At 40.0% G+C, this 14,226-nt stretch overlaps 1 protein-coding gene across 1 annotated transcript; it reads right to left on the bottom strand.

The window, feature by feature from the left end:
- Positions 1–2,302: 2,302 nt before the first annotated feature.
- LOC142171469 (putative mitochondrial protein AtMg00860) lies at positions 2,303–13,492 on the bottom strand. The gene is made up of 2 exons (XM_075233828.1): positions 12,932–13,492; positions 2,303–2,419 (listed from the first exon to the last, which is right to left on the bottom strand). Exons 1-2 carry the CDS (start codon positions 13,490–13,492, stop codon positions 2,303–2,305), a joined length of 678 nt encoding a protein of 225 aa, XP_075089929.1.
- Between the last annotated feature and the right edge of the window lie 734 nt (positions 13,493–14,226).

Raw genomic sequence — 14,226 nt, 5'->3', positions numbered from 1 at the left:
ACGAACTCATACTAATGCTAAGAGTTGTTGTAACCAATCCAGTTCGTCTATAATTATAGTCATGGGCGGAGCTAAGGGGGGCAGACGGAGGAAAATAATATTGTGTTGAATCTCTTTGGCGTCTTGTTTACCTTTCAAAAAAATCATTAATTACCAACACTCACTCAATGTACAATTTTTTTTTTCTTAATCTTTTGGTGATCATATAGATTCGTTAATCCTTTCCTTAGTGGTCACTCACATTTCCAGATAGATAGATAGATAGAGATAACAGTATTCTATATAGGTTTCACGTGACCCTCTCCTTTCTTGCTAGCTCTCGCTGTCCAATGGTTGCATTATTGCAACCTCAACAAGACAGTGTCGGGGAATTATGAAAATTTTGATACCTCAAATTTAATTTGCTATCATTATATAATTAGGCCATGTTGTTGCCTTTTTAATTTAATCATTATCCATATTGTGCGTTAAGTTTGTATAATCCATCATTAACAATCTTCTAAATTTGTATAAATTCATAACCAACTCAATTTACTTTAATTTGGTTATCATATATTGAAAAGAAATTGTTCCGAGCTTTCGGCTTTCTACTATACGCCCAAAAGATATCCGATTCAAGATAAATTCATGAGGAAGTGTGTAGCGTTAGCTACGAGTTTGGATCGAAGAGAGCTCAAAGAGCAATAAAAAAAATAAATAAGAAATAACTTAGATTTTTCAATATTGAATGCCTTCTCTATCAATGACAGACTATAATTATAGGAAAATGACATAGAGGACAGCTGTCGATTGGACCCAAAAGATAACCACTAATAGTATTAATGGTCACATGTCCTTGATTTACTAGTTATCTGTTCCTAGGACTGAAAATAGTAATTATCTAACTTGGGGACTAAAAGTGTCACTCTTCTATACTATCTAATATTATGTAATTAGGTCCTAAGAAGATAGTCACGACTAAATTCGTGACATTCCATCCCCCTTCTGTCCTTTCTTCTGCATTACTGATCAAAATTTGGAAACTGGGATATGAGGAAAGTGTAATCTTCCTATGTAGCCTCATCATGGGAAAGATTTTCCCACTGAGCTAGGACTTGGGTAGCACCTTTGTTGCCCTTCTTCATAATTCGGCGGTCTAAGATGGCTACTGGTTCAGTCAAGACTTGACCATCATCAGTGCAAATTGGTGGCTCCTTCGATGGTTGCACATGATTTCCCACTGCCTTCTTTAACTGAGATACATGGAAAACGGGGTGAATTTTTTATCCCAATGGAAGCTTGAGCACATAAGCGACCTTGCCAATTTTGCGAAGCACTTCAAAAGCCCCATAGAGTTTAACTGCCAACTTCAAATTCCAGCGGATTGCCACTAATGTTTGACGATAGAGTTGTAATTTCAAAAACACCAATATCTCCAACTTTGAAATTTCTATCACTTCTCTTGGAATCAGCGTATTGCTTTATCCTATTTTGTGCATTGGTCAGATTGTCCTTGAGAATCTTGTTGAGTAACTGTCTTTCTCTCAAGATTTGATCTACTGACTCCAATCGTGTCTGTTCCACTAGCTCAAAAGAGGGCTGAGGATGGTCGAAGCCGTAAAGAGCCTTGAATGGTGTCATTCCTATTGCCGACTGGTAGTTCGTGTTGTACCAAAATTCTGCCACAGGAATCCACTTACTCCAATCACGTGGTTTGTGGCATGCCATGCATCTCAAATATGTTTTCACATTTTGATTTAATTTCTCTGATTGGCCATCGGTTAGTGGGTGATATGCCGAGCTCAAACGTTGTTCCACTTGTATCCCCTTGAGAAGCTCCTTCCAAAACAAGCTAGTAAAGATGGGATCTCTATCTGAAAGGACAGAGCTTGGAATCCCATGTAATATGTTGTCTAGGAACAACTGAGCTATTTGTGTTGCATCATAAGGATGTGTCAGGGAAAATAGATGAGCATACTTGGTGTACCTGTATATGACCACTATGATTGAGTCCTTCCCGTGTGACTTAGGTAGGCCTTCGATGAAATCCATGGTGACGTGTTCCCAAGCCTTCGAGGGTATTGGTAGTGGCTGTAAAAGCCCTAGATAAGTCACATGCTCCCTTTTGTTTCTTTGGCATATCATACAAATTTTCACCACTTCCTTCACGTCCTTCCCTAGAGTAGGCCAAACGAAAATGAGCTTTACTCTTTTTTGTGTTGCTGTAATACCAGAATGCCCTCCCCATGGTATAGCGTGCAATTGCTCAATGATGGACTTTCTCAATCCTTTGTTGCTGCCCACCCAAATTAAACCATTGAACCTAATGATCCCTTTTTTTGAATGTTATATTTGGAATTGCGCTTGCATCCAAACTTAGTTGTTTAATGATGTCTTGGGCTTCAACATCTTCACAGTAACTTTCCAGCACCTCTTGTACCTATTTGGGTTGAACTATAGTAAGACCATTCCATTCCTCCATAAGCTCTTATTTTCTCGACAGGGCATCAGCCACAACATTATCTGCACATTTCCTATAATGGATCTCATAACTCAAGCCCATTAGTTTGGAAATCCCTTTATGCTGTAGTGCTGAGGTTATTCGTTGATCCTTTAGAAACTTCAAGCTGAAATGGTCCGTCCTAATGATAAAATGATTGGGTTGGAGATAAAGCCTACATTTCTCGACTGCTAGCAACAGGGCCAACAACTCTTTTTCATATGTTGAGCGACCCAAATGTATTGGACTAATCCCTTGACTGATGAAAGCAATTGCTTTATGGTTCTGCATTAGTATTGTAACACCCCAGAAAATTTTGAAGAACTTAAGTGTAAATCCCGGTAAAATTTACAAAGAAAATAATATTTCATGGTACCAGACTAAGCTTATGAGTTGAACAATGCACAGGAAAGTAAATTTTTTTTTTTTTGGAGGAAAAGCGCATTTCTGCGGTCTATTATGCGACTGCAGAATCACTCTGCGGACCGCATAATGGTCGCAGAGTGAGACAGTTAATTGGGTCAGTTGGAAGCAACTATGCGGTCAACTATGCGACCGCATAAATGTTATGCGGTGCATTATGCGATCACATAACAGTTATACGGACTGCATAGTGACCGCATACACAAACAACCTTTTTGATCATTTTATCAGTAATTATGCGACCGATATGCGGTCGCATATGCGACCGCAGAACTGTTCCGGAGCTTCATTTTTGGGTTTTTAAAACTCAACCCTATTTCGTTAAATACATTCTTTGGGTCATTTTTGAGCTATTATCTGACATTTTAGAGTGTGAGAGGGTGCCCTAGAGTGAAAAGGTGCTCTCCAATAATTGTTCTTCAATTCTTGCCCAAGTTTTGGAGGATTGAGAAGGGAAACTCACTAGGTCTTCATCCTAGAGGTAAGATTCTACACCCTAACCCTCAATTTCGAATTTTATGTAGAAATGAATAATAAGAAAGATAATTTCTGGGCAAGAGGGTTGGTTATTTTACATGCATGTGTTATCAAAGGGTGTAGAAAGATTGTTGAGCTAAAAATGGTAAAAGTTGGGTTGTGGGATGATGGAATTGTCCATGAAAGGACCTTGAAACCTTAATGCACATCTAGTGTTTGATAAAATGCTCAAATGAGCTAGAACCATGATCATCTTCCCAATTTTGGTTCAATTTGTTATATTTCTAAAATAGATTGAAGTTGCTAAGAATTCCAGAACATTTAGAGTGTAAGGAAGCTCAAGTGAGTTATGTTGGTTAAACTCTTCTCTTAGAATTGAATCCCATGATATTCATGTAAATTATGTAAGTCCCGAGTGATTCATTATGAAATTGGCTATTCCGAGTAAGATTGGGTTGAAAAATATATGTTCAACAAGCATCCAAAATGTTCTATTCATGTTATGTTACCAATTGAGGATGTGTTAAAATATGGGTTGTGCATTAATAATATTTCGACTTTAAGTCAAGTTCAAATGAAGGCTATTACGCCAAATTTTGTGAAATATCTCTATGTGCATTAGACTCTAAATTGCTCACATGTCTACTACACACTTTGATTTGAATTGTGTTTATTGTTGATGATGAGGATGATATTTGAAATTGATAATGTGAGCATGAAATACTGAATATGGCCAACGTGCCAAGAATGATCTTATAATTATGGCCACTAGTGCCAATAAAATAAAAAGATGTGAAAGTATTATGAAATGCGATGATTGATATAAAAAGGTTGATGTCTCAAATAAGACGGCCTAGCCGATTGGGTCGTGATCGGACACCATGCCGCACACATGGTGGTGATTGTGCTGGAAATTATAATTGAAATGGTAATTGTGGTTGATGTCTCTAATGAGATGGCCTAGCCAATCGGGTCGTGATCGGACTCCGTGTTAAAAACGGTGATATTGATATTGAGAGAAATTATGGTTGATGTCTCTAATGAGATGGCCTAGCCGATCGGGTCGTGATCAGACTCCGTGCTAAGAGTACGGTGGTACCGGTATTGTGAATAATGGTATTGTGGAGAATGGTATATCGATACTAAAAATCTCCCAATGTGAGATAGAGAAATTAATTTGAACACTGTCTTGATCCAAAATTGAGGTTTGATGTTGATTAAGGCTTTCATTGATATTATGATAATCTTATTTGTATTATTTGTCATTATATTGAGAGGGTGTTTAGTTATACATACTAGTACTATTCGACAATACTAACGTCCTTTTGCCGGGGGCACTGCATCTTTCAATGGATGCAGGTGGTTTCACTGCAGGACATATTGGTCAGTGATAACAGTGCACCTTCTTCCCAGCTGACTTGGTGAGCCCCACTTCATTCCGGGGTCATGAGTCATTTGTACTTTGTGTATTCTGTTTGTGGTATAGCAGGGGCCTTGTTGCCGGCATTGTCATTGTACTCTTATTTATCTATAGAGGCTCCGTAGATATAATATGGGTTGTGTATTGGTGCTGGGGAAAGAAAAACTATGTTATGTTGTGGATGTATAACTTGTCCATTTGAGACTTTAAAAATGATGTATAACTATTGTAAATGAATTGGTATTGTAGACATGAATACATTTTCGTCTAATTAATGCTAATATGTATTACCTCTATTCATGGATGAGTTTGGGTAGAATGAAATCTAACAGGCTTGCTCGGTCGGGTTCATTCGGTTGAGCGCCGGTCGCGCTCCTCGGTTTTGGGGCGTGACAAACTTGGTATCAGAGCCTAAGGTTTTAAAGTGTCCTAGGATATCTCGGAGCCGTGTCTAGTAGAGTCCTTATTATCGGTGTGTTGTCGACCACATCTATAATTAGGATGCTACATGGACATTTAGGAATAATACCCTTCTTTCATGTTCTTGATCGTGCGATAAAACTGGTTGTAAGATTGTTCCTCCTTTAACTCCTGAGTTGCTCTAATTTTCAGTACATGGTGCCTAAGAAGAAGGCAAAAACTGGCCAAAGAGCCAATGTCACCTCAGGAGTGACATTTGATCCTATAATTGATGATGCAAGTGAACACCCGAGGAGTGAGAATATTCCTCCAGCTACTACACTGCCTGACTCTACTACAACTGATCAGACCGCACCTGTCCCTACACCTACTAAGGGTGCAACGGTCCCTCCAACTGATATACCAGTTCCACCTCCAGTTCCAGCTTCTGAGTGTGGTATTTCTGATGTTGATCTTAGCGGAGCCATACAAATGTTGGCTCAAATAGTGTCTTCCCAGACCCAAAGGTCAAATGTTGTACTCACTTCTTCCAGTCAGCCAGGGGATTCTACTGGTTCCAGGGTGAACAAGTTTCTCCAGTTGGATCCTCTAGTGTTTACGGGTACTAAACCAGAGGAAGATCCCCAGGATTTCATTGATGAGATGCACAAGACTCTCAGAGTTATGCGTGCTACTGAAACAGAGGCAGTGGAATTGGCATCCTACCGCTTGAAAGAGGTGGCATATTTTTGGTTTGAACTATGGGAGGAGTCCCGTGGAGAAGGGAGCTCTCCAGCAAGGTGGGGTGAGTTTGCCGATGCCTTCATTGATAATTTCTTGCCTGCCGAGACTAAGGCAACCCATGCTACTGAGTTTGAGAACTTGAGGCAATGTAGCTTGAGTGTGTGAGATTACCATATGAGATTCGCGTACCTATCTAAATATGTCATTTACATGTTGCCCACTATGGAGCCTAGAGTTTGCCAATTTTTACAGGGCCTTAGTCCCTTGGTAATTAATGAGGTTGCTACAACTGCCTTGAATTCTGATATGAACTATGGAAAGATGGTGGCATTCGCTCAAGCCACAGAGACCCGCAAATTAAGGAACAGAATGGAGCGAGAGGGTAATAAGGCCCGGTCTATGGGCAACTTTGGTGGCTCTTCAGGTGGTGGCAAGTCAACATTCAGAGGAGGGTCGTCAGGGCCATCACATTCCTTTTCTCAGTCTTCGGCTAGTGCACCGCTATCAGGGCCTAGTCAGCAGCAGCAATGGAGCCGTTTCAGGCCTAGTCAGGGCAACAGGGGCTCCAATAAGCAAGGTCATCATGGTGGTAGATTCCAGCAGCAGAGGAATCCCCTCATGCCCTAGGTGTGGAAAGATTCACCTAGGAATATGCTACATGGAATTACCTATATGCTACATATGCGGATTGAGGGGTCACATTCAGAGGGATTGTCGTTCGTCCCACTAGGGTACGGGCAAGGGCATGGCATAGCCATCTAATTCTACAGCTACTACATCCGTAGCACCTCCTCCAGCTCGAAGCACTCCAACACCCGCAGGGCGTGGTGCAGCTAGGGGTGGAGCACCGAGTTCGGGAGGATCTGGCCGTTTCTATGCTATAAGGGGTCGCCAGAATTAATAGGCTTCTCCAGATGTTGTCACAGGTATATTGACTGTCCAATCTCATGATGCATATGCTCTTATTGATCCCGATTCCACTTTGTCATATGTCACACCTTATGTTTCTATGGAATTTGGGATAGAACCAGAACAGCTTTATGAGCCGTTCTCTATATCTACTCCGGTTGGTGAGTCTATTTTGACTGCGCGGATTTATAGGGATTGTGTTGTCACATTGCGTGGTCGAGTCACCGCGGCCAATATTATTGAATTGAGAATGGTCGATTTTGATGTGATAATGGGGATGGATTGGCTTTACTCTTGTTTTGCCAAGCTTGATTGCCGAACCAGAACTATTAGGTTCGAATTTCCAAATGAGCCAGTTATTGAGTGGAAGGGTGATGATGTAGTGCCGAAGGGTAGGTTTATTTCTTACTTTAAGGCCACGAAAATGATCAACAAGGGATGTATTTACCATTTGGTCCGGGTTACGGACACCGATGCTGAGGCACCTACACTTGAGCCCGTGCCTGTTGTGAATGAATTTTTGGGAGTATTTTTGGATAAACTCCCTGGGATCCCACCAGACAAGGAGATTGATTTTGGGATTGATGTGATGCCATACACGCATCCTATATCTATTCCACCCTAGAGAATGACACCGGCAGAATTGAAAGAGCCAAAAGAGCAATTGAGAGATTTGTTAGAAAAGGGTTTTATCCGGCCAAGTGTGTCGCCTTGGGGCGCACCGGTCCTTTTTGTAAGAAAGAAAGATGGGTCGCTGAGAATGTGTATTGACTTTCGGCAGCTTAATAAGGTCACAATCAAGAATAAGTACCCGCTGCCAAGGATAAATGACTTGTTTGATCAATTGCAAGGTGCCAAGTACTTTTCCAAAATTGATTTAAGATCCGGGTATCACCAATTGAAGATCAGGGAGCAGGATATTCCGTAAATAATTTTTAGGACCCGGTATGGGCATTTTGAATTTCTGGTGATGTCTTTTGGGCTAACAAATTCCCCAGCAGCTTTCATGGATCTTATGAATCGAGTTTTAAGCCATTCCTCGACTCTTTTGTAATAGTGTTTATTAACGATATTCTTGTATATTCACAAAGTCGAGAAGACCATGCCGATCATCTCAGGGTAGTTCTGCAAACCCTGCACCACCACCAGTTGAATGCAAAGTTTTCAAAGTGTGAATTTTGGCTTGAATCGGTTATATTCTTGGGTCATGTAGTCTCTAGTGAGGGAATTAAGGCTGATCCTTAGAAAATTTCAGTTGTGAAAGAAATTGGCCTAGGCCTACAACTCCAACAGAGATTCGTAGTTTCTTAGGCTTAGTTGAGTATTACAGAAAGTTTGTGGAGGGGTTTTTTACTCTTGGCTCTCCATTGACTAAATTAACGCAGAAGGCAATTAAGTTCCAATGGTCAGATGCTTGTGAAAAGAGTTTCCAAGAATTGAAAGCAATATTGACTACGACACCGGTGTTGACTCTACCAGAGGGTATAGATGGATTTGTGGTATATTGTGATTCTTCAATAATCGGGCTTGGGTGTGTATTAATGCAACATGGAAATGTGATATCTTATGCTTCTAGGCAACTAAAGAATCATGAAAATAACTATCCAACACATGATCTAGAACTTGCGGCGGTGGTATTTGTATTGAAAATTTGGCGTCATTATTTATATGGGGTCCATGTGGATATATTCACGAACCATAAAAGCCTTCAATATTTTTCAAACAGAAGGAATTGAATCTGAGGCAGAGAAGATGGCTTGAATTACTCAAGGATTATGACATTGATATTTTATACCATCCAGGGAAGGCTAATGTTGTGGCAGATGCTCTTAGCCGAAAATCTATGGGTAGCTTAGCACACTTGGAGGCATATCAAAGGCCATTTGCCTAAGAAATTCACCGATTGACTAGTTTGGGAGTTCGTTTTACGGACTCTAATGAAGGAGAGGTAATTGTGCAAAATAGGGTTGAATCATCACTTGTTGTGGAAGTCAAGGAGAATCAATATAACGATCCATTGTTGGTGAAGTTAAAAGAGGGGATTCATAAACATAAGACCATGGCCTTTTCTCTTAGCATGAATGATGGTACACTAAGGTACCAAGAACGACTCTGTGTTCCAAATGTGGATGGTCTCCGGGGAAGAATTATGACTGAAGTTCACACTTCTAGATATTCCATGCACCCAGGTTCTACAAAAATGTATCATGATCTTAAGGAAGTCTATTGGTGGAATAATATGAAGAGGAATATGGCCGACTTTGTGGCAAGATGTCCGAATTATCAGCAAGTGAAGGCTGAACACCAAAGGCCAAGTGGATTGGCACAGAACATAGAAATTCCAATGTGGAAGTGGGAAATGATTAATATGGATTTTGTGGTTGGATTACCACGCACCCCACGTAAGTTTGACTCGATTTGGGTGACTGTGGATCGACTCACGAAGTCATCACACTTTTTGCCGGTTAAGTCTACCGACATAGTGGAGCAGTATGCTCAGTTGTATATTAAAGAAATAGTCAGGTAGCATGGCACCCCGGCTTCCATCATTTCTGATCGGGGGGCACAATTCACTGCTAAAATTTGGAAGAAATTTCAGCAAGGTTTGGGTACTCAGGTGAATCTTAGAACATCCTTTCACCCGCAGACTAATGAGCAGGCAGAGCGAACTATTTAGACGCTTGAGGATATGTTGCGTGCTTGCGTTTTAGACTTCAAAGGTAGTTGGGATGCTCAATTACCACTCATAGAATTTGCCTACAACAATAGCTATCACGCTAGCATCCAAATGGCACCGTTCGAGGCTTTATATGGTAGGAGATGTTGATCTCCCATTGGGTGGTTTGATATTGGGGAAGCAGAGTTGATAGGGCTAGACCTCGTGCATCAGACCATGAAAAAAGTTAAAATCATTAAGGAGCGGTTGAAGACTGCTTAGAGTCGTCTGAAATCCTATTCAGATGTTCGTCATAGGGATTTGGAGTTCAAAGTAGATGATTGGGTATTCTTGAAAATTTCCCCCATGAAGGGTATAATGCGATTTGGTAATAAAGAGAAATTGAGTACGAGATATGTCGGACCGTACAAAATCATTCAGAGGATCGGTGAGGTGGCGTACAAGCTTGAGCTACCACCTGAGATGTCATTAGTACACCCAGTGTTTCATGTGTCTATCTTGAAGAAGTTAATTGGATATCCGACACTCATTGTTCCGGTTGAGACCATTGAGGTAATGAGAAATTGACTTACGAAGAGATTCCGGTTTCCATTATTGATCGGCAAGTCCGAAAATTGAGAAATAAAGAAATTGCCTCCGTGAAAGTGTTGTGGCGAAACCAACAGGTTTCGCCAACTTGGGAGGCCGAGGAAGAAATGAAGAAATGAAGAAATGAAGAAAAAATATCCTTATTTGTTTGAATGACCATGTATTTAAACTTGTAATCTAGGAAAAAAAATTTAAATTATAAGACTTACTTTTTAAAGAATTTTATATCATGTGAACAATTGGCATTAAGGGTGTTCCTTTCTGTATATATATTGCTTATGAGATCACAATTGGTATTGTTTTGTATTATGTTACGTCGTTGGAATACGTATATGTTGTTAGGATGTGTTTCCGGGGCTCTCTGACAGATGGATAAGCCTAGTTACAAAGGAAACTCTGGAGAAATTTTTGGAAGTTAGTCAAATTTGGGGCTGCTCGAATGTGGTATGAAACAAACTGAGTTGCATAAGATGTTAATAACAGGTTTTGAACCCTCATTCGAGGACGAATGATCCTAAGCGGGGGAGAATGTAACACCCCAGAAAATTTCTAAGAACTTAAGTGTAAAGCCCGGTAAAATTTGCAAAGAAAATAATGTTTTACGGTGTCGGACTAGGCTTATAGGTTGAACAATGCACAGGAAAGTAAAAGAAACTTTTTGGTGGAAAAGCGCATTTCTGCGATCCATTATGCGATCGCAGAATCACTCTGCGGATCGCATAATGGCCGCAGAGTGAGACAGTTAATTGGGTCAGTTGGAAGCAACTATGCGACCGCATAGTGACCCATACACAAACAACTTTTTTGATCATTTTATCAGCAATTATGCGACCGATATGCGGTCCGCATATCCATTATGCGGTCGCATATGCGACCGCAGAACTATTCCGGAGCTCCATTTTTGGGTTTTTAAAACCCGACCCTATTTCATTAAATACACTCTTTGGGTCATTTTTGAGCTATTATCTAATATTTTAGAGTGAGAGAAGGTGCCCTAGAGTGAGAAGGCGCTCTCCAATAATTGTTCTTCAATTCTTGCCCAAGTTTTGGAAGATTGAGAAGGGAAACTCACTAGGTCTTCATCCTAGAGGTAAGATTCTACACCCTAACCCTCAATTTCAAATTTTGTGTAGAAATGGATAATAAGCAAGATAATTTCTGGGCAAGAGAGTTGGTTATTTTACATGCATATGTTATCAAAGGGTGTAGAAAGATTTTTGAGCTAAAAATGGTAAAGGTTGGGTTGTGGGATGATGGAATCGTCCATGAAAGGACCTTGAAACCTTAATGCACATCTAGTGTTTGATAAAATGCTCAAATGAGCTAGAACCATGATCATCTTCCCAATTTTGGTTCAATTTGTTATATTTCTAAAATAGATTAAAGTTGCTAAGAATTCCGAAATATTTAGAGTGTAAGGAAGCTCAAGTGAGGTATGTTGGCTAAACTCTTCTCTTAGAATTGAATCTCACGATATTCATGTAAATTATGTAAGTCCCGAGTGATTCATTATGAAATTGGCTATTTCGAGTAAGATTGGGTTGAAAGATATATATTCAACAAGCATCCCAAATGCTCTATTCATGTTATGTTACCAATTGAGGATGTGTTAAAATATGGGTTGTGCATTAATAATGTTTCGACTTTAAGTCAAGTTCAAATGAAGGCTATTATGCCAAATTTTGTGAAATATCTCTATGTGCATTAGACTCTAAATTGCTCACATGTGTACTACACACTTTGATTTGAATTGTGTTTATTGTTGATGATGAGGATGATATTTGAAATTGATAATGTGAGCATGAAATACTAAATATGGCCAACGTGCCAAGAATGATTTTATAATTATGGCCACTAGTGCCAATGAAATCAAAAGATGTAAAAGTATTATGAAATGCGATGATTGATATAAAAAGGTTGATGTCTCAAATAAGACGACCTAGACGATCGGGTCGTGATCGGACACCATGCCGTACACATGGTGGTGATTGTGCTGGAAATTGTAATTAAAATGATAATTGTGGTTGATGTCTCTAATGAGATGGCCTAGCCGATCGGGTCGTGATCGGACTCCGTGCTAAGAGTACGGTGGTACCGGTATTGTGAATAATGGTATTGTGGAGAATGGTATATCGATACTAAAAATATCCTAATGTGAGATATGGAAATTAATTTGAACACTGTCTTGATCCTAAATTGAGGTTTGATGTTGATCAAGGCTTTCATTGATATTATGATAATATTATTTGTATTATTTATCATTATATTGAGAGGGTGTTTAGTTATACATACTAGTACTATTCGACAGTACTAACGTCCTTTTTGCCGGGGGCACTGCATCTTTCAATGGATGCAGGTGGTTCCACTGCAGGAGATATTGGCCAGTGATAACAGTGCACCTTCTTCCCAGCTGACTTGGTGAGTCCCACTTTATTACGGGGTCATTAATCTTTTGTACTTTGTATATTCTGTTTGAGGTATAGCCGGGGCCTTGTTGCCGGCATTATCATTGTACTCTTCTGTATCTATAGAGGCTCCGTAGACATAATGTGGGTTGTGTATTGGTGCTGGAGAAAGAAAAACTATATCATGTTGTGGTTGTATTACTTGTCCATTTGAGACTTTAAAAATGATGAAACTATTAGAAATGAATTGGTATTGTAGACATGAACACATTTTCGTCTAATTAATGATAATATGTATTATCTCTATTCATGGATGAGTTTGGGTAGAATGAAATCTAACTGGCTTGCTCGGTCGGGTTCACTCGGTTGAGCGCCGGTCGCGCTCCTCGATTTTGGGGCGTGACAAGTACTGCTCCTAATCCCGTTCCACTGGCGTCCACCTCAACAACAAAAGGAAGTGTGAAATCTGGTAGTGCCAAAACTGGGGCATGCACCATTGCATTCTTCAGTTCTTCAAATGCAATAGTAGCACTGTCATTCCATGGAAAAGCTCCTTTTTTGAGTAAATATGTTAAAGGTTTACTGATAGCTACAAAGTTTTTAATAAATCTGCGATAATACCCGGTTAGTCCAAGTAAACCTCGAAACCCTTTAATATTAACTGGATAAGGCCAATTAATCCATGCCTCGATCTTTGTTGGATCAATACTCACACCTTGGTCTGAAATGATATGGCCCAAATATTCAATCTGGGCCTCCCCAAAATTGCATTTGGATTTCTTTGCAAACAACTGGTTCTCTTTGAGAACTTCAAACATTACTCTCAAGTATTTAACATGATCCTCCAGGGTAACACTGTAGATGAGGATGTCGTAAATAAATACTAGGACAAATTTTCTGAGATAGGAACTGAAAACCTTATGCATGCGTGCTTGAAAGGTTGCCAGTGCATTGGTTAATCCAAAAGACATTACTTAAAATTTCCAAAGGCCATGATGAGTTTTGAATGCCGTTTTGTGTTCATCCCCTTGTTTCAAACGAATCCGATGATACCCCGAGCGTAAATCTATTTTTGAGAAAAACCGAGGTCCATGTAGTTCATCAAGTAGATCCTCAACCACTGGAATTGGGTATTTATTCTTCACCGTTATGTCGTTCAACCTTCGATAGTCCACACAAAATCGCCAAGTTGAATATTTCTTTTTAATTAGGATGATTGGTGATGCAAAATGAGATGTACTGGTTGTCACAATTTGAGCTTCAAGCATTCCCCATACCATTCTTTCAATTGTATTCTTCTGCTCATAATAATAATGATAAGGTTGTTGGTTTACTGGCTTGGACCCAAGAAATAATTCTATGGCGTGATCACACCCTCTGCTTGGAGGAAGTCCTTTTGGTTCTTGAAAAATCTCAGCAAATTGCTCTATTAGTTTTTGAACTAGGCCCGGACTTTGTTGTTACTCCTGCCCTCCATCCAAGCTTAACAAATGGGATGACAAGCAGCCTTGGCCCATTCGTAATATCTTGGCAATGTATCTTGCATCCCCCTCAGCCAATATACCTTCAGTGTTACTACCCATTATAGTAATGAGTCTTTTATCCTTAAAAAATGAGATACTACGGGGTCGTGCATGCAACATAATTGGTGTTACAGAATCCACCCAATCCATGCCCAATATGATATCACTCCCCCATGCCTTTA

The sequence above is a fragment of the Nicotiana tabacum genome, chromosome 17 (assembly GCF_000715075.1).
Source record: "Nicotiana tabacum cultivar K326 chromosome 17, ASM71507v2, whole genome shotgun sequence".
Classification (NCBI taxonomy): Eukaryota; Viridiplantae; Streptophyta; class Magnoliopsida; order Solanales; family Solanaceae; genus Nicotiana; species Nicotiana tabacum.
The sequence above is the reverse complement of the archived record's forward strand: the minus strand, read 5'-3'. Positions and strand labels throughout refer to the sequence as shown.